At 54.3% G+C, this 19,293-nt stretch overlaps 1 protein-coding gene across 3 annotated transcripts; it reads left to right on the top strand.

Moving 5' to 3' along the window:
• The first annotated feature begins 1,504 nt into the window (after positions 1–1,504).
• Positions 1,505–14,195, top strand: RAB17 (RAB17, member RAS oncogene family). Of its 3 annotated transcripts, XM_023762764.1 has the most exons (7): positions 1,505–2,268; positions 6,892–6,952; positions 8,355–8,508; positions 11,529–11,680; positions 12,470–12,595; positions 13,275–13,368; positions 13,629–14,195. In XM_023762764.1, the coding sequence occupies exons 3-7, from the start codon at positions 8,358–8,360 to the stop codon at positions 13,739–13,741; spliced, it is 636 nt and encodes a 211-aa protein (XP_023618532.1). In that variant the 5' UTR covers positions 1,505–2,268; positions 6,892–6,952; positions 8,355–8,357; the 3' UTR covers positions 13,742–14,195. The 3 variants fall into 3 exon arrangements, with proteins under 3 accessions (XP_023618532.1, XP_023618535.1, XP_014319610.1); XM_023762767.1 differs by lacking the exon at positions 6,892–6,952 and having other exon boundaries at positions 1,505–1,760; XM_014464124.2 differs by lacking the exon at positions 6,892–6,952 and having other exon boundaries at positions 1,506–2,268.
• Positions 14,196–19,293: the final 5,098 nt, after the last annotated feature.

The following is a 19,293-nucleotide window of genomic DNA, read 5'->3' as shown; positions in this document are numbered from 1 at the left end:
CCGTGTGTCAGCATCTCCTCCTGGGAGGAGTATCCCTTGACCCTTCCCCTTCCACCTGGGCAGGTGAGCGGGTCTCTCCTGCCTGTGCCCTCTGCTCCTTTAGCGCCGTGTGTGACCCGGGGTGGCCTCTGTGTGGGCACCTGTCCTGTCACCGCTGGCCTTGGACTTTGCTCTGCCCCGCTCTGCCCGGCCTGGCCAGCAGCCAAGCACCACACCCATTGTTGAGGGGAGGAATTTCACTTGGAGTTCAGAAATCCCTGCTGGAATTTTCCATTGAGATAAGCGAGGATGAAGGTTTGGGGCAAGGCAGGCCACCATTCCTGCTTATCTGCAAGGTCTCAGCAGATAAGAGCATTCTGGAAGATCTGCACCTCAGATAGCAATCACACTACGAGTTCCTTCCTTAACGAGAGCTCTGCATGGAAGCCGCACGGAGGAAGGGAGCCCCTCTTCTCACATATCCAAGGAGCAGGGCCACCGGGCATGCCCACTGGAAAGGAGATGCGTTAGTTAACAATCTGAGCCACCCCGGGTCTCTTCACAGGAGCTAGGGAGCCATGGGTCTGAGCGCAGCGGGGGCCACAGCCCTGAGAGCTGCTCTGAGAGGCTCAGAAATGTTTATGCAACAGTGGAGCAGGCTCTGGCTGAGTGGCCCGGGCGGGAGCTGGGTGGAAAGTTATACAAGACCCGTGTGGGATGGCCGGAAAGGAGCCAGGTGCGTGGCTGCCTCGGGGCAGGCGATCCCGTCCCTGTCACCTTTGGGCAGAGACTGAAGAGTCCATGGGTGGGGGTGTTGCCAAGATTCTGTAGACACCGGGAGGGTGCTCAGACCAGACAATCCCCAGGGGTCCTCCTGGCTCTAAAATTTTGTAATTTTGCATTTCTTTCGAAAGGGGGATAAGCTGAGAGCACGCTGCCTGTACAGCAGCCTGGGTAGGCGGCGCAGAGGGAACTCTCCCTGTTCATGCGGAGGCAGGAAAGCTGATTAAGTGCCAGAGAGAAAGTAAGGTCCGTATAGCCACGTACCAAGAGCTAACTGTGCCATGCAAGTACTTCGCTTACGCGTCATTTTTGCTTAATTCCCACAACAAGCTCTGGTGTGCACAGTGCTGCGTCCGGGTGGGGTGGTGGTCAGGACGCCTGTGTTCTGTCTCCCCTCCCCGTTGGCATGTCTGCAAGGGAAGGGTCTTCTGACTCAGGTTCTTCCTCCTGGTGGCTCTGGTGCTGAGACCCGATCGCGGTGGCCACAGGGAGCCTCTGGCCCAGCGCCCTCGCCTGGGAGGTGGGGGAACAGAGGGGCAGCGGCGTGCTGAGTGCCTGTGGGAGGGCCCTGCAGGTTTCAGGGAACGGCTGCCCAGACTGCAGGTTGGGCACCCCTGAGACCACAGCAGCGAGGAGCCCAGCCTCCTGGGTATCTGAGCTCAGTGTCCGTGGTGCCCCTGGGCCTCTCGACGAGGGGAGGGGCCAGTAGGTTGTTTGGGTTCAGCCTGAGCCTGAGCCCGAGGCCCCAGGTGTTGGTTCCCTGTGTGTCACCTGGGCGTGGCGCGCCTTCCCTGGGCGCTTTGGCTCGGGCACTATGGTAGGCGGGCTTCTGCAATGGCTCCCAAGATCCTGGTTCCACAGAGGAACACAGTCAGGTTGGAGGGTGACAAAGCTGGCAGATGGCATTAGAGACCCACAGCACCCTGTCCCCAGGTGGCACCCGGCCAGGAGCTGTCATCTGACCCGACCCAGCCCGCCTGGCTGGCGTCTGATTCCAGGTGCAGGTCCCCAGGAGCTGGCTCCCGCTGTCCGTGGAAGGACCGAGTTCTCTGCCTTCTCTCCTTTGCCGAGTGGGCAAAGCTGCCAGCAGCCCGAGGAAGGAGCTGAAATGAGGCCCCCAGGAGGCTCAGGAACTGGGGGCATCAGGTGACACAAACCCCTGACAGGAGGCTCACTTCCGGCTGGGCGCCCAGGTGCTGCTGCTGGGCCCGCTCTAAGGTCCAGCCTCCACCTAGGTGGCCACGTGACCAGAGGACCTTGCCCTGGGAGCCTGGCAGAAGGAAGTGGCCTGTCTTAGGGACCGGGGGGGCGGGGGCTGGGCTGCTTCTCCCCCATCTCTGCTGGAGCCCGGCCTCCACCCACCCAGCTGCCCTGGCCACCGCTCAGCCGGCTGCCTGGTACGGGAAGCCGACCTTTCCCCAGGGCAGAGGGAGGCAGGTAGGGGCCCCGCAGGCCCGGTTATGATGGCCTGTCAGCCTCCCGGGAAGTGACCAGGCCTGGGAACACGTGAGTCATTGTTTAAACTTCTATATACTTGGCAGTGTCTGCGTGTGTGTATATATGTGTGTGTGTGTGTCTCTGTGTGTGTATGTGTGTTTGTGTCTATCTCTGTGTGTGTCTGTGTGTGTGTCTCTCTATGCGGATAATTGTGTCTGTGTGTGTCTGTCTGTGTACCCACACATGAATGATCACAAGGGCACAGTGAGGGGAAGGAGTCTGTGGGACCGAGGGCCACAGTGCCGTGTAGGACCTGGCTCAGGGAGGTCGGGGTCCTGGCAGGAGATTCCTGCTTAGATTGCAGTGACAGGCCTTGCGGGTAAAGTGCTCGCAGCGAGGAGGATCCAGGTGCGCAGTCAGTACGGGAACCTCACAGTAATCTCAGTTCTTTCCGTGCTGGGAGGGTCACTCGAGGGACGCCTGATGGGAGACTCAGTGAGCCAGCCCCGCCCTGGAATGTCCTCCCCGACTAGGTAGCTTGCAGCCCTTCCTTTTGCTGTGGTGGGCAGGAGGGAGGCTTGTAAGGAATGAAAGGCCCCAAACGGAGATGCTAGAGAGAGTGTCTATTAGCCCTGCTCCCCAGTCCACATTCCTGGAGCTTCTCCCTTACAGACTTCAAAGACCCGCCTTGATTAAGATCTGGAGGTGGGGTCAGGCCTGGAGTTTTCAATTTTCGCTCTGAACAGAGGGCTTCAACCTCTGATTAGCGAAAGCTTACAACTGTAATCACACAAAAATTATACATAAAAATGCTCACTGAGGCTGATTCATTACAGAGAAAAGAATTAAAACCTAGTGATGCTCCAGTGGTAGGAAAATGGCTCATTAAATTAGAATAGTTGTAGGAATGTTACATGGTCATTGAACATACATAATATGTAGCAATGTGCAAAACTGCCTTTGATAGATGTTGTTGTTTGAAAGGTAGGATACAAAAGTATATGTTAAAACTATGGGTTTTGGTTTGTTTGTTTTTATGATTCATTAAAAAACTAGAAGAAAGTAAGCAAAATGCTATTCCTGGTTGTATTAAGGGCATGGGATTATGAGTAATTTAATTTTTTCATATTGAGCATGATGTATTTATACTGATAGTAAAATAATATTTTTCAACAAAGATGTATCATTGCCAAAGGAGTAAGACACAGGCACCTGGAATTTCAGAAATGGTCTAGGCATTCATAGTCCACCTACTTTGGTTAATTAAAACATGTTTTGGGCTAAAGATTTTCTTGACTCAAGAAGAATGTTACTAACTGGTACACAAAGATAGCAAGGAGAACTTGAGGGCTATCGATGCGTGAGAACGCATCACTGCAGGTGTGTCAGGACTTTCTGTGTATTACAGAAAGTAATAATTACAGCACCAGTCAATGGACCACCCGCGCCTAAGCAGGTGCCTTAAGAACTTCCAGCCAGAAACAACGTACGAGCCCAGGAGGCACAGAAAGCTCGAGGATCCCCCCTTCCCGGTTCTATCCAGTGTAACTGATGTATGAGACAGTGTAAGTTAAGAGGCGTAACATGTTGTATTCACTATTGCAACACGATGACCACCATCGCGTCAGGTAACACCTCCAGCCTGTCACTTAAGTACTGTTCTTTTGTGGTGAGAATTGAAGATCTACTCTCTCAGCAACTTCGAGGTATAAAATGCAGTATTGTTAGCTGTAAACTCCATGCTGTGCATTAGGAGTGAGTCCTGCACTTTCCTGACTCGCTGAAGTCACGCCAGGGCCCAGTGCATCTCGTGTGGGTGTGAAGGCCGCCGTTGGGCTCCTAATTCTGCCTGTTTGTCTTAGAGGAGCTGCTGGCTCCCAGTAAGGCGGGGTAATGCAGGGGCCCCCAGAGTCCTCCTGCTCAGCTCCATAGGAGGCTCAGGGCAGCCCGGCTCAATAAGCTCCGCTCCTCACCCTCGCACCCTCACAGGGTGGCCTTTGAGTGAGTCACTTGCTACTTTTCTTGGCCACTGGGAGCTGAGCGGCTGGAGGCCCTTCTGCTCCCTGCTTTGCCTGTACCAGTTCACCACGTGCCGGGCTGCCTGGTGTGACTGGCTGTGCAAACCATGCTCTGGAAACAGCACGTCTGTCCAATGAGGGCTTCTTGCTAAGTGAGTCCGTGTGGGTTTCTGAGATATTTATGGAACACCTACTGTGTGCCCCAGGAATACAGTCCATGCACTCTTGAGTGGCTGCAGCCCAGTGGGAGGGAGCAGATATTAACAAAATAATTATATAAATTAAATCTCATTAGAGGTTACAGCCCAGCAAGAGCAATAAGTCATTAAAAAATTAGTTCTACGAATTAAGGTAGAGTTAAAACTGAGATAATTTCACTGGAGAAGAGGAGCAGGACCTGGGCCCCATGAAGTCTGTTTTATTAAATGCTATTTATGGGGACTGGACACATGATCGGGGCCAGGCTGGCAGCTGCAGGACCAGAGAGGAGGCCGCCAGCCGAGGGAGATTTGTATCACCCCCAACAGAGAGAAGCGAACAGATCAGCAGCCCTTCCCCCAGGCCGTCCCGGTGTATTTGACGGAGAGTAGTTGGAAACTCTCTGGTGATGTTGAACTCTGACCTCTTGCTATCTCTCTGGGCTTCGCGGGAGTCTGGACTTGCTGAATCCCCAGGGCTGTAAATTTCATTCCCGGAAGCCAGCTGGCTTTTCAGGTGCTTTCCCACTTTCAGGTTGTGTACGTTGCCTTTGGGTTTCATTTTCTACCTACCAGGGGTCAGAATCTGTGAATGAATTGCTTGGAGTTCTGCACGGGTGGGTGGGCTCTCCGAGAGCAGAATGCTCCTCCAGCACCCTCACCAAGTGCCGGTGGGTCTGTGGGATGCAGGAACCCTGGGCGCCCAGAGCCCCGACACCCCAGCAGGACCAGGCAGACCCGGGCAGGTCTAGACCAGATTGCTCCTAGAGCCCGCCCCTGCTAATTCTCAGCGGAGACCCTGCTCCTTCCCAAGTCACTCCTCTTCGGCCTCAGGCTCCAAGAAATTTCTCAGTTCAGGCAAATGTTTCAAAACATTGGTGTTTTGATGGGTTATTTGCCTTTTCCTGTTTTCCACAGTACCCTGTGTTTTCTTCCCTCCCTCCCTTTCTTCCTCGCTCCCCTCCCTCTGTTATTTATTTATAAAATATATTTTTATTGATTTCAGAGAGGAAGGGAGAGGGAGAGAGATAGGAACATCAATGATGAGAAGGAATCATTGATCGGCTGCCTCCTGCATGCCCGCCACTGGGGATCGAGCCCACAACCCAGGCATGGGAATCGAACCATGACCTCCTGGTTCATAGGTTGACGCTCAACCACTGAGCCATGCCGGCTGGGCTCCCTCCATTAGTTATTAGAGGCACTGTTACTTCTGTGAAGAAAATGGACAAAATCATAGCGGTGGTCCTCAGCCTCATCAGTGAAGGGAAGCAGAGTTTTGCCGTCTTGAAGCTACCTTTTGGGATATGGATTTCAAGCTGTTTATTAAGAAAGAAAAGACTCAAAAAGAACTTTTGACCCTGAAGAGGTTTAGACAAACCTGCTTCAGGAAGGGAGGCTTGGCTTCACGACCTTAAGGACCTTTGCCCTCACTCTAGTCGGGAAGACTCCAGGCCTGCTCGCTGGAAACCAGTGTCCCTGGGGCTTTCCTGCCGTGTGCCTGTGTGTGTGTGTGTGTGTGTGTGTCAACTACCTGTAAATCGCCCATTCTCACTCCTTTGTCCAAAAATGTCTCATATCCCTGATGTTCCCTCACTGTCTGGGGTTTTCATGTCTATGTGAATTCCCTGTGCATGTGTGTTAACAACTTTGATTTTCTCCTGTTAATCTGTCTCTGTTAATTGGATGAGTAGCCAAGCCAGAGGAACTGAGAAGGTGGGAGAGAAAGTAGTAATATATTTTTTAGTCTCCACAGCAGATAATGGGGAGCTTTAGAAAAACATGGATGGAAAACTTTTATGTAAGCACTTTTATCTCCCTAACCCCTCTCTGAAACGTCATACGTTCGTACCATGAGGCATCACACTGGATGGTGAAACCCCAGAGTGTCCCTTTGAGGGGCGTTCCAGACCTGTTACTTGACCCCGCTTCCCCAGGCGTGGGAGAGCCCGTGCCCCTGCTCTGCTGGGCCCACCACGCTCCAGTCACGTTCTATTTAGGACAGCTTTGTTGGAATCGAGGACTCAGTCCTGTTTGTTTTGAGATTTCCATCCCAAACTCTCTTCTCGTCTGTCCTGGCGGGCGACCAGGGCAGTCTGTAACCGTGGTGCTTGTTGGGACCGCCGGGGAGCTTGGTCCTCTTCTCACTGCTCTCCACGCCCCCCACCCCCACCCCACCTCGGCTTTCCTCTCCAAACTTCCTCCCCTTCCTTCTTCCCACCCGACCCTGGGTGGGGGCCTCCCTCTTTTCCACCCAGGTGACTGCCTGTGGAGGGTTTGGATATTTTTTAGGGAAGTCCTTCTTTCTGGAAGCAATCCATGTAATAAGCAAAGACAAATGGTGTTAAAATGCCACTATTGCCCTGGCCAGGTGGCTCAGTTGGTTGAGCGTTGACCCGTACACCAAAGAGGTTGCGGGTTCGATCCCTGCTTGGAATGACTACAGGAGACAACTGATGGATGCTTCTCTCTTGCAGCAATGTTTCTCTCTCTGGCTCCCTTCCTCTCTCCCTACAATCAATAAAAACACAGCCTCAGGTGAGGATTAAAAATTTTTAAAAATGCCATCGTTTTGCAGCCCCCTAAAAATAGGCTCTGATAATGCTCGTCAGTGGTCGCAGCATCACAAGGAGACTCCTGCACACTATTTGCCTCCTGGGAAATGTCCACCACACTCACGAAGCATTCTCGCCAAAAAATAGCCTGTTATCTGACCAGGTTTCTGTTTTGAACCACCACACTACGGAAAAGACAGGGCTCGCAGGAACACAGTCAATGGCGACCTAGGGATACAATCAGCAAGTCAGGCTAGGAAGCCACGGGATGCTCTGGCTTCTCCACAGACACATTGTAAAGGAAACAAGGATGCGTGCATGTAGACTGAGAGCTGCAGATGGAAGAACAGCATGTCGGGGACTTGCTTCAGACTAATCTCTGTGCTGGGGGATCTGGGACGTGGGTGAGATGCGCTCGGCTGGCCGTGGTGGATGGGGGTGACCCTGCATGAGGTCCATAGAATGGTCTCCTTTCCCCCCATGTGCTCTGTGTCTGTAAGTTTCCACAGTGAACACATATGCAGGGTTTGCCCAAACTTATTTTGACCGCAGAGCTGTTTTCCTGCAGGGCACCTCAGGGTGGGTTCGGGGTCTCCCGAACCACAGGAAGGTAACGTGTTTTGAGATCCTTGAAACAACAACATTTTTTAGACAGATATTTTTGAAACACCATCCCCTTTTAGGTAGTTTTTTTTTTTAAATCCTCACCCGAGTATGTATTTCCATTGATTGTTTTAAAAAGAGAGTGGAATGATAGATGGGGGTGGGAGAGGGGGTAGGAGAGAGAGAGAGAGAGAGAGAGAGAGAGAGAGAGAGAGAGAGAGGGGGGGGGGAGAGAGAGAGAGCCTTCTGCATACTCCCTGCTCCCTGATCGGGGCTGAATCGAATCTCTTTGGTGAGCTGACCAACCCTCTAACCACGAACAAGCCAGCAAGGGCTAGATTTTTTTTTTTTTTAAATCCGTTCACCCTGAACAGAGAGAGTACTTTACCTCCCAGATGTTTCAGACACTTTTTGGAAAAAGTAGTAGATTTTTAAAAAGGGAGGATTTGTGGAATGAGGACAGTCGGCCCATATGGTAACTGGCCCACCACTGCTCAGGGCCTGCAGCCCTTTATTGTACAGTGGTCTCTGCTGGGCACCGCCGCCGCGCTTCCCACACACAGCTGCTCACATTCCTCACAGCTGGCCAATGCTCTAACCACTGAGCTCGGTCCCCCACTTTCCAGATGAGGAGTTGGGGTGCAGAGCGGAGCAGTGACCTGGAGCTCCATCAGTCCCTCTGTCTGTTCATCCATCCCAGACTGTCTGCCCTCCGCTGGGAGGCAGTGCTGCGGGTGAAGGTGCTGAGGTTATTTGGTGGCGGACGTTGTGTGTCTCCACAGGCCATGGCGCAGGCAGACGGGCGCCCCCAGCCCGGGGCGGGGCAGCCCCACGTGTTCAAGCTGGTCCTCCTGGGAAGCGGCTCTGTGGGCAAGTCCAGCCTGGCTCTCCGATACGTGAAGAACGACTTCAAGAGCATCCTGCCAACCGTGGGGTGTAAGTGACGGACCGACACCCTTTCTTAGTCTCCAAGGGGAGAAGCCAGGGCGTGACCCAGGGAGAGGCACTCGGGGCAGACATTGTCTGGAGCCTCGGGCATCATGGGCCCGGGCAGGGAGGGGATGAGGTCCCGGCGGGGAGGCACAACAGCCTCCAGAGCTCAGCGGAGTCTGCAGGGGTGGAGCTTTAGGGTCAGGGCCTCTGGCCCCAGGGGCTGGGTGTGGGGATTGTGTCGAGTGGGGGTTGGGAGGAGCCAGGGAGCAGCCCTCCAGGCTCTGCCACTCAGCCACCTGGCCAAGGGGCCTCTCACCCTGCCCAGTCTCCCTCTGCTAAGCACTGCCCTGGGCAGGTTACCTGTGAGCAATCAGCCACCTTTCTGCCTGGACTATTTACCAGCCGGGCCTAGATTCAGGGGGTGAGGGGATGGGGGGCGGGGGCAGTAGGGCCGACCCTCTCACTGCTCTTCTGAAAGAGACTCCAGGATAGGGCTCCCAGAGGTCAAGGTCTATGTGGTCTGCTGGGCTGTTGGCCTCCTTCACATCCCGCCTGCAGTGAAAACCCCGGTCCCCACCCAAAATAAGGAAACCCAGCATGTTCTTTACGCCAGTCCTCCCGGGAGGCCGCGGGCGGGGTGGAAAGCCACCTCACTCAGAATCAGAGCTTTGGTTTCAAATTTGGACTCTGCCATGGACAAGCCATCTGTTTCTCTGAGTTCACTCATTCACTCACTCATCCATCCATTCATTCGTTCACTAATATAGCGAGTATCAGTGGGTTTCTGAAAATGAAGGTAATAAACGAGGGCTCTTTTCCGAGTTGGAGACAAGGAGTCTACGGGGTGGGGTTAAAGGTCGCCTCAGTCCCACCCAGGGCCTACTTGAGGGCCTGTGTTTCTCTCCGGGGAAGACAAGCTTCTGTCTTCTGTAACTACTCAGTCACTCCTGCCTCATCGCCACTTGCACTGAAAACCCCGAACCCCTTGAAAATTTATTGGGACTTTCTATTGATTGAAGCGGAGCCGCTGTCATCATTTTCAGACAAAAAAGGGAACTGTCAGGAGCTTGGCTACTGAATGGAGGAGGTGCCCACGTGCAACCTGCAGTGACGACTTTTAAGGCACAACCAACATCAGATTCAGAAATGGGACTCGACGTGGTGGAAAACGAACGAAGGATGTGGAGTAACAGCTGACATTCCCAACTCGTTCGGGAGAGCAGAGGGCAGGCAGGGGGCTTCGTGTGGCAGCCGACAGCCACCTGGGCAGAGGGCGCCCCTGGCCCATGGTGAAGAGGGGGCTGAGCTGTAGAAGGTTGAAGCAAGGGGGCCAAGTCGTGCAGCTGACAGAGCCCCTCCAAGGCCCGTTCGCGGCCTGCACCGGCCTGCACCCTCAGGACATCAGTCCCACGGAGCACCTGCTGTGTTGTGTCCATTTCCCTCCTGCCCATGAGCCCGCGTGAGCGGGGAGCCATCAGTCCCCACGTTGAGACAGAGACTGCGGCTTTGTTTGACCCAGTCAGTCTGCTCTGGCCGCCTGCAAGCACCGCCGTTTTGGGGCTGGAAGTCGCGATCAAGGTGCCTACTTCCTGAGGCCCTTCTGCTGGTGTGTAGGTGGCGGCCAGCTAACCGCACTCACCGTAGCCTCTTCTTTTTGCCTGCACGAGGGGAGGGAGAGGAGAGAGGGAGGGCTCTCTGAGTCTCTCCCCATAAGGGCACTAATCCCATCACAGGGGCCTCACCCTCAGGACCTCATCTAACCCTAATCACCCCCCAAAGGCCACCTCTTCATACCCTCACACTGGGGATTAGGCTTCAACCTGTGAATTTTGCGAGGACACAAACATTCGGTCCATACACATAGGGAGTTTATCTGATTCAAGCTCCTGGACAAGCAGGAAAATGTGGGACGTGCCGGCAGAGGACCTGGTTGGCGGTCTCCCCAAACTAGAGTCTCATGAGAGAATCATGATGTGACCAGCTCTGTGCTGAAATCCTGACCCAGCCCTCGGTCTGCAGTGGGCGGAATTGTGTTTCCCAAAAGCCAAGTCCAAATCTTAGCCTCCAGTGCCTGTGAGTGTGGCCTTATTTGGAAAAGGGTCTTTGCGGATGTCATTGGTTAGGGGTGTTAAGATGAGATTGTGCTGGATTGCAGGTGGACCCTGAGTCCACCGACTGGGACCTCGTCGGAACTCGGAGACACGGGGAGAAGGCCATGTGAACCCGGAGGAAGACACGGGGGTGATGTGTCTACAAGCACAGGAACGCGGACGGGGCCGGCTGCCACCAAAGCCAGGAGACGGCATGGAAAGGATTCTCTCTCAGAGCTTAGGGGGGAACCTACCCCATGACGCCTTGATTTCTGACCTCTGGTCTCCAGAATGGAAGCAATATATTTCTGTTTTAAGCTGCCCAGTTTGTGGTAATTGGTTACAGCAGCCCTAGAAACTAACTCTCTGCCTTGCAGTGAAAGTTTTAATTTCAAGAATCTCCCAACAGGCTTCAAACTCCACACAGGGTCTGGGTGGGCACAGGGCAGCAGCTTTGACTGGCGCCCCCATCCCCTTCTGCTGGCTCCCCTGCCCCCGCCCTCAGCCCCTCTCCTGCCCCCTCCTCACCCCTGTCTTGTTCTGTGTATGACACACCCCACACACTCTGGTTGGTGCCACCAACAACGATGTGAAAGTCACATCACCTTGGCAAGCAAAGCTCAGATTTGTGAGTTAGGGCCCTGGAGCCTATGTCCCCACCCAAAGCCTCCGTGTGTCTATGAAGTGTCTGCAGCAGTTATTTGCGACACTTGGCTCTTGATGGAAACTGCCACCTTCCAGAAGAGGTGTTTGCTCAGCCTTCCCGTGTGTGTGTGTGTGTGTGTGTGTGTGTGTGTGTGTGTGTGGCTGTGGGCGGCAGGAAGCACGTGTCCCCAATGGTTCGCTGAGCCCAGGCCTCGCGCCGGCCCGGCCTGAACGGTGGGTGGAGGCCGGGTCCTCCAGATAAAGCTGCCCTGGGCCTCCGTGTTCCAGGTGCGTTCTTCACGAAGGTGGTGGAGTTGGGTGCTACGTCTCTGAAGTTTGAGATCTGGGACACGGCTGGCCAGGAAAAGTACCACAGCGTCTGCCACCTCTACTTCAGGGGCGCCAACGCAGCGCTGTTGGTGTACGACATCACCAGCAAGGTAAGGCTCTCCCTGCCCGGCGTGTCTCCACGCCCGTCGCAAGGCATCTGCCTGTGTTCGCCCTGCCCTGTGTCTGCAGTGGGTGGAATTGTGTTTCCCAAAAGCTACGCCCAAATCTTAGCCTCCAGAGCCTGTGAGTGTGGCCTTATTTGGGGAAAGGGTCTTTGCAGATGTCATTGGTTAGGGGTGCTATTGGTTAGGGGGTGTTACAGAAACAGGGAGGCACAGCTCTGGCTGCACATCCCACACACGGAATATCATCAGGGCAGATGCTAAATACCAGTGAGCAGACACCTAGAGCAGGAGAGTGGAAGGGTGGGGCTCGGGGGGAGTCATGGAGGCTTCCTGCAGGAAGGTTCTAGCAGAATGTGGAGGAAAGAGCAGGGATAGCCCTGCTGGGTGGGTGGGGGCAGGGAGGTGGCGGGGCAGGTGAGCAGGAAGGGAAGGGAAGTGAGTTCTGGGAAGCAGGTGGGCCTGGTCAGGGAGGGAAGGGGCTACGTGGGGCCCGGGGCAGGAGCCCCACTACCTGGTCCGCAGGGCACTGTCTAGCCTCCTGGGACTGTTGGTGGGGGAAGAGGTCCCTGTGGCCCAGACCGAGCAGATATCCTCCTCATGGGTCAGGCCGGGTGGGGTAGGGTTGGGTGCGTGGGGGGGGGGGGGGGCTGTCATATGTCAATAGGATCATAGCATGCTTTATACAATGTGGCATGGACACCTGCTTTCCTTTCCTGGGATAGCTGATGAAGACTGCCCGTAAGATTTGTCTGAGGTTCTTTTTTCCTTTTTGAGGATTCTTTCCACAAGGCTCAGCAGTGGCTGAAGGACCTGGAGCGGGAGTTCCTCCCTGGAGAAGTCGTGGTGATGCTGGTCGGCAACAAGACAGACCTCAGCGAGGAGCGGGAGGTGACCTTCGAGGTAAAGCTGGGGACGGGTCATTATGTCACCAGGAGGAGAAAGGAGTGACCCTGACCCCCCCTCGTATGCACAGCCACCCACACGTATGCACACACACATTCTCACATGTACATCCACAGGTACACGCACATTCACGCATACACTTGTGTTTGCCTGCACACACTCACGCACCCACTCACGTGCACACCCACACCCCCCACACCCACCCACGCTGAGAGATGTGGGTTTTCAGATTTTTCCTTGTGTCTAATACATTCGTGAAGAAGGCTCAAACGAAGAAGTCAATTTTCTTTGCCAGGAACTGAGCAAGGATAGAAAATTTAAATAGCTGTCATTCTTCTAAAAGCACCCACCCTGGAGGAGTAAGAGCTGCGGGAGATGTGGGCAGGGGCCTGTATGGGGAGCCCCCAGCCCTCGTGACCCGAGTCCTGGGAGGCCCCGTCCGGGAGCACCAATGCACAGCACGGAGTCAGCCCCAGGGCTGCGCCTGCTGGGGGGGCTTGCTGCTGGGAGGCTCACTTAGGCCTCACACAAGCTGGAGACAAAACCAAACCAAACCCCCAAATGGCAATGGTGACCGAGCCACGTGTGGTGTTGAATAGGTGAAGAGAAAGTGTCGGCTAGCGTCTTAGGGAACGCTTTGTGAGCGAGTGCTGCGGGTTTGTGGCTGTTTCCTCAGGAAGGCAAGGAGTTTGCAGAGAGCCAGAGCTTGCTGTTCATGGAGACCTCGGCCAGACTCAACCACCAGGTGACCGAAGCCTTCAGCGCCATTGGTGAGTGAGGGCCCCAGGGAGCCCCAGGGAGCCCGGGGGTGGGGCCATCACGGGCTCTGCCTCATCGGGCCTTCTTTTCTGGCGTCCTGGACCCAACAGGATGTCACTAGGGACTGGAAGGTGAGCGGGAGAGTCGGGGCCGAGCTTCATGGCTCCAGGTGAATGTCAGCGAGGGGTGGGGCCCCAGGACGGGTGATGTGCAGGGCTGTGCAGAGCTGGGGGCTCCCTCATCCCACCACCCTCTCTGTCTGTGCTCACAGCTCGAGAGCTGCTGCAGAGGGCGGAGAGGAAGGAGGACCAGACACGGCGGGGAGGTGCCCGGCTGGCCCTGAACCAGGGGCCCATGGGGCGGGCCAAGTGCTGCGCCCGCTAGAGGCAGCCACAGCCACTCCAGGAGGGTCTCGAGGAGGAGCCCCCCAGCCTGACCCAAGCGCCATGTGGACGGTGGTACATGACTCTGATTCTCCATTCACACTGGCGAGTTCCCGGGGGTGCCCGGAAGCCGGCATCTCTCCGAAGAACCACTTCCCAAAGCCCGTGGAGTCATTCAGGAGAGGACCGGTGTCCATGGCCTCACCGCCTGCACCCAGACACAGACTGAGTCCCAGTGCCCAGGCCGGGCGCACCTGTCCAGCCTGGCTGCCCATCCACCCTGCTGCTCCCGCCTCCGAGGAATGAAACGGGTCAGAGGGAACAGGGACCTGGTGTTGGGCAAGGCCTACCTGCATCTGGGAGTGGGGAGAGGACGGAGCAGGTGCAGCGGGAGGTGGCAGTGCCAGGGGAAATGGAGTGGTGGTTTTCTAAAAAAATTAAACTGCTTTCTATAACCTTGTCTCTGGTGCATTTGCAAGGTGGGGGTTTTGCTGCACACGTCCTAGGGGGCTTGTGGTGAGGGACTCGGGAGGCAGCTCAGGCAGCAGGCAGTGACAAAGGTGGCACAGGACATCTCTCCAGTGGTGACACAGGCACACCAGCCTCATCACTGCCTGTCCCCTTCACAGAGGCCAGGAGGTCGCTGTGGGAGCTGAGCCCCAGTGGCAGGGGGAGTTGTCAGAGGGGCTGTTTTGGGGGGTTGATGTTGGTTTTCATCCTCGCCTCTGGGACTAGGATAAGCAGGTTTGGAATCTTAAACAGGATGTTGTTACCATCTAAAAAGGGTGGCTTCGCTATACTGATGGTAAGAATGGACAGAGGGACACATGGAAAATTTCCGATCCCGTTGGCTTTGAACTTCCTGGCATTTAAAGGGCACCAGCATTTCTAGGGGCCCCTCCTGTCTGCTCTCTGCTCTCATCCACCCTTTATAGAGACATCAGCCCGGCCCCTGGGCCTGGATCGCAAGTGGGGCTCGGCTGGTGATGGGCCCTGGCAGGGGCTGATCATGCCATGGAGGCCTGGCATTGTCTAGGGGGCTGATCACGCCATGGAGGCCTGGCATTGTCTAGGGCAGTGATGGCGAACCTATGACACGCGTCTCAGAGGTGACACACGAACTCATTTTTTGGGTTGATTTTTCTTTGTTAAATGACATTTAAATATATAAAATAAATATCAAAAATATAAGTCTTTGTTTTACTATGGTTGCAAATATCAAAAAATTTCTATATGTGACACGGAACCAGAGTTAAGTTAGGGTTTTTCAAAATGCTGACACGCCGAGCTCAAAAGGTTCGCCATCACTGGTCTAGGGGGCTGATCACGCCAAAGAGGCCTGGCATTGTCTAGGCTCCATCTCTCCCCTTTGAGGCCTTCTCTTTTTTCTAGGGGGCTGATCATGCCATGGAGGCCTGGCATTGTCTAGGCTCCACCCTCAGGAAGGACATCACAGCATGGCTGTGTCCCTGCCAAAGGTCACAGCCTCCCTCCTAAGTTCTGGCTACTGCTCCCTCGCTCACCCATCAGCCAGGTGCCTGAGTCTCTCTGCATCATCACACCTGGGCAGGCGTTATCCTAATGGCAGGGAGTGGGCTCCTGGAAGACCCGGCTTCTGTCCTGGGGAGATGGAAACAGCCCAGGTGTCCCGCCACTCAGACTGCCCTGGTGCTTATTCTAAAGGACACTCCATGGGACCTTTCTAGACACAATCAGAGCAGATGCCCCAAGGCGCTTTCTTGTCATGACCTTTGAGAAAAGCTAAGGGATAGATAAAGAAAAGGGCCTGATACCTTGGTGGTTTGTTTTTAAATGTTTTTATTGATTTTGAGAGAGAGAGAGAAAGAGAGAGAGAGACATTGATGAGAGAGAAACATCCACAATATCGATTGGTTGCCTATTGCGGGGGATCAAGCCCACAACCTGGGCATGTGCCCTGACCGGTAATCTTGGTGACCACCAAGCAACACTGGCCAGGGCTACCTTAGACAATGTTTTTTGAAGATAATTTCACAGGCGAAATCTGATAACCTATTCCAATATGTGTTGCAGTTTCTAACTGTATGTAGTAAAGTTGGACAGTTTTTCACAAGATTATTCCCTCTGCTCCCCTGGCCACTAGATGGCGATCTACCATCACTTAACGGACCAGTGGTTTTATTGCTAGCTTTACCCAGTGGCCAGATAAGTTTCTATTGAATGAGTACAAAAAACGTTTTACATAAATGTTAAAGGCATGCTTTAAAATTAAGTACCCATTGCATTTGAAGTTATTTATTACATGTTCTTACAAACGAATATCTTTTTAAAGAATTCTCGTGATTGGCCACAAGCCTTAGAACAGAAACCGCGAGAATTCTCGTGATCCGTCTGCAATGTGTTAAGACCAACCAGGCTGCTCCCAGGTCCCGAGTCTTCACTCCCAAATGCAAGGCGTTCAGAGAAATTTCTGATGCTTTGATAGATGGGACAGAAGTATGGAAGTAAGGATGACATTGACAGGATGCCCTTACATCGATGTCTATTTTACTCCCGTCTTGTCAAACTAGCATTGCTGTGCTAGAATCTATTATTAAAACGCCCTTGGACTCATTTCCACCAGGCCCCCCTGCCAGTGGCTGGGATGCGTTGTGGTCTGGGGCCCGGGTTCTCCATCACCTGGGATGTGATCTTCCCTTTCCCTCTCCTGTTACTCAAGAGGCAGGTGGGACTCAACCCTGCATTGGGATCACCTGGCAGCCCGGCAAGCAGCACCCCTTGCCCAACCGAGGCTTTCGTTAAATTGGTTTGCAGCTCTGCTTTGAGGCCTCCCTGGTGAACTCACTATTCGGGCATGGTGGAGGACTGCTGTGAGGGCAGAGGTGCTGTCTGTCCTTCCTTCTCGGGTGTCCAGTGCCTGGTACAGTGTCTGACACACACCAGGTGCTCAACAAATGTGTGTCCAACAAAAAGATAGGAACTATTCCTCCCTCCCCCTAAAATCTAAAGAAAAAGGCCAGAAACAGCCTCCACTATGGCTGACACAATTATGGAAGGCTCTCTGTGCCAGTGCTCACCCACCTCATCTCAGCCCTTCCCAGAACTTGTGGAGTGGGGCGGGGGGCAGTGGTCCTGGAGCACAAAGGGGGGGCGGAGGGTGGCGATGGGGCGGGCAGGCATTCGTTGCTTCGGATAAACGGTTCCAGAACTTCACTGGGTCCCGGGAGGCCAGTCTGTGAGCCCACTGACTGCACGCAGCCCAGGAAGCTGCTCCAACCCTTCTTAGCCTGGGTGTGGACCTGGGTTCTCTCAGAGCTGGTGTGTGTGTGTGTGTGTGTGTGTGTGCACACACGTGGTGGAGGCAGGAGACGCAGAGAGGTTGGTAAGTGGCACCTCGGAGCAACCCTGCTGACCTGTTTCTATTGACTGTGTCTCCTCTGACTCCCCTGGAAGAGCCCCCTTTGCCCAGAGGGGTGACCCAGGGACCTATGCTTCTTATAAAATTTATTTACTACCTACACTTAGGACAATTTGAGAATCAAAAATTATCTGGCCCAGCCCAGGCCAATATGGTTCAGTTGGTTGAGCATTGTCCCATGCACTGAGAGGCCGCATGTTTGATTCCCAGTCAGGGCACATGCCTGGGTTGCAGGCTCCATGCTCAGTAGGGGGTATGCAGGAGGCAGTCAATCCATGCTTCTCTCTCATAGATGTTTCTCTCTCTCCTCTCTCTCTCTCTCCTCTCTCTCTCTCTCTCTCTCTCTCTCTCTCTCTCTTCCTGCCTCTTTCACTGAATTAAATAAAAACATATTTTAAAAAGGTATCTGTAAGGTGTTGAAAAAAAAAGAAAGAAATGTCTCCTCTTGAAGACGCTGGTGAGCATGTGTTGAAGGCGTTGGAGAGTCACCACGTGCCACCCATAATGTAAGTGCTGCCACTGGCGAGAATGTTAGCGGTGCTCACATTACTGGGGGCTCGGAGAGGGACAGGGGCTGAGCTCTTTGGGAAACCGGGCTAGGGCCCGCTGTGGTTGCACAGAAAACCCTTATAATTGGAAGATCTTCCGCAAATAAACAGTCGGACCTGGCATTTGTCAGAGTGGCCCAGGCCCCTCCATCAGACGCGAAGCCTCAGAAAGCATGGGGAGCACCCGTGCCCACAGGGAGTGGCCGAATCCACCTCTCAGGGTGGGGAACACGGGACAGAAGAGCAGGATAACAGCACCACAGGGAACCATCACCTGCGTGGATCATCCTACAAGACGGAAAGTCAACGTCACAACCAATAAAAAGAGCAGGCACTACAGAGAAATAACGAACTGCAGTGTGGCTGTAGCCCGGAGCCTATAAAAAAAGACGATGAAGACTTCCTGGCAACCTTGGGGATCTCTGACGACGCACTAGGTGACATTACGGAACTATTATAATTTTCAGGGTGCTAGTCATCTTGTGATTACGTGCGAGATGTTCTTATCTGGGGGAGAAATGTGCTGAGCTATGTAGGGGGAATGTCGTGACGTCTGTCCGCAGCTTCCTTCCCAAGGGCAGAGAGAAGGGGATGAGAGTAAACACAGTAATTACTGTGGGAGCGAAGGGACGGGCATGTGAGGGTCACTGTAATCACTTTCAAACGTTCTCATATGTTTGAAAACTTTCATAATGAGGAGACGTAGAAACATAAAATCGTCTGCATCTTCATCTCTCTAGGGACAGAAGACATTGAGTTTCAGGGCTGCCCTAACAAAGTGTCAAACAACAGACATGTCCCACCGTCTGGAGCCTGGAGGCCTGAGGTGAGGCGAGGGCAGGGCTGGTTCCCCCGGGGCCGGAGAGAAGCTGCCCCAGGCCTCTCCGGCTTCTGGTGGTTTCCTGCAATCTCGGTGCTCCTTGGCGGGTGGGACATCACCATCTCTGCCTCCATACTCTGTCTGTGTCCCGATTCCCCCTTTCACAGGGACACCCCCCCCCCCCCCTTATTCCAGTACAACCTCATCTTAAGGATTTATGGCAATAACCCTGTTTCCAAGTAAGGACACATAAGAGGTCCTGGGGTTAGGACTTCCACATACGGACTCTGGGGATACAGGTCAGCCCATCACAGAAGGCCACAGCCTGCAATTGTCTGGTGTCCAGCCCTCCGGCTTCCCTGTATCCAGAGGTGCTGAGTGCTGCCCCTGCTGGTGGGTTAGAGGCAGAGCCAGGCTTGAGCCACATCCTATTCACCTTGGGAAGGTCCTTCCCTCAGGCCCTCTTGGGGGCCGGTCACCACCAGTGACCCTGTCACTGCTCCACCTGACAAGAAGAGCACCCCCCTGCCCCCAGCTGCTGCCCCTGGCACAGCCCCATCTGGGTGGTCTGGGCCAGCTCTGCCTCCTCTCACTGGCTGGTGAGCCGTGGACCACCTTCCGCAAATGGAGCTGGGACAGCTGGGGCTGGGGTCCTGCTCTGGGTCCTGGACCCTGGGTCCTACTGAGCTTAGTTGAGCAGGAGTCCTGTGGTCAGGGTGGGCTCTGGCGGCCCTGCCAGCAGGGTGCAGGCAGAGCTTCCTGTTGGAAATAAGTGGTTAAACCTGCTC

This window comes from Myotis lucifugus, unplaced genomic scaffold (assembly GCF_000147115.1).
Source record: "Myotis lucifugus unplaced genomic scaffold, Myoluc2.0 scaffold_3, whole genome shotgun sequence".
NCBI classification, from domain to species: Eukaryota; Metazoa; Chordata; class Mammalia; order Chiroptera; family Vespertilionidae; genus Myotis; species Myotis lucifugus.
Note: the sequence above shows the minus strand (reverse complement) of the source record. Positions and strands in the feature narration are given on the sequence as shown.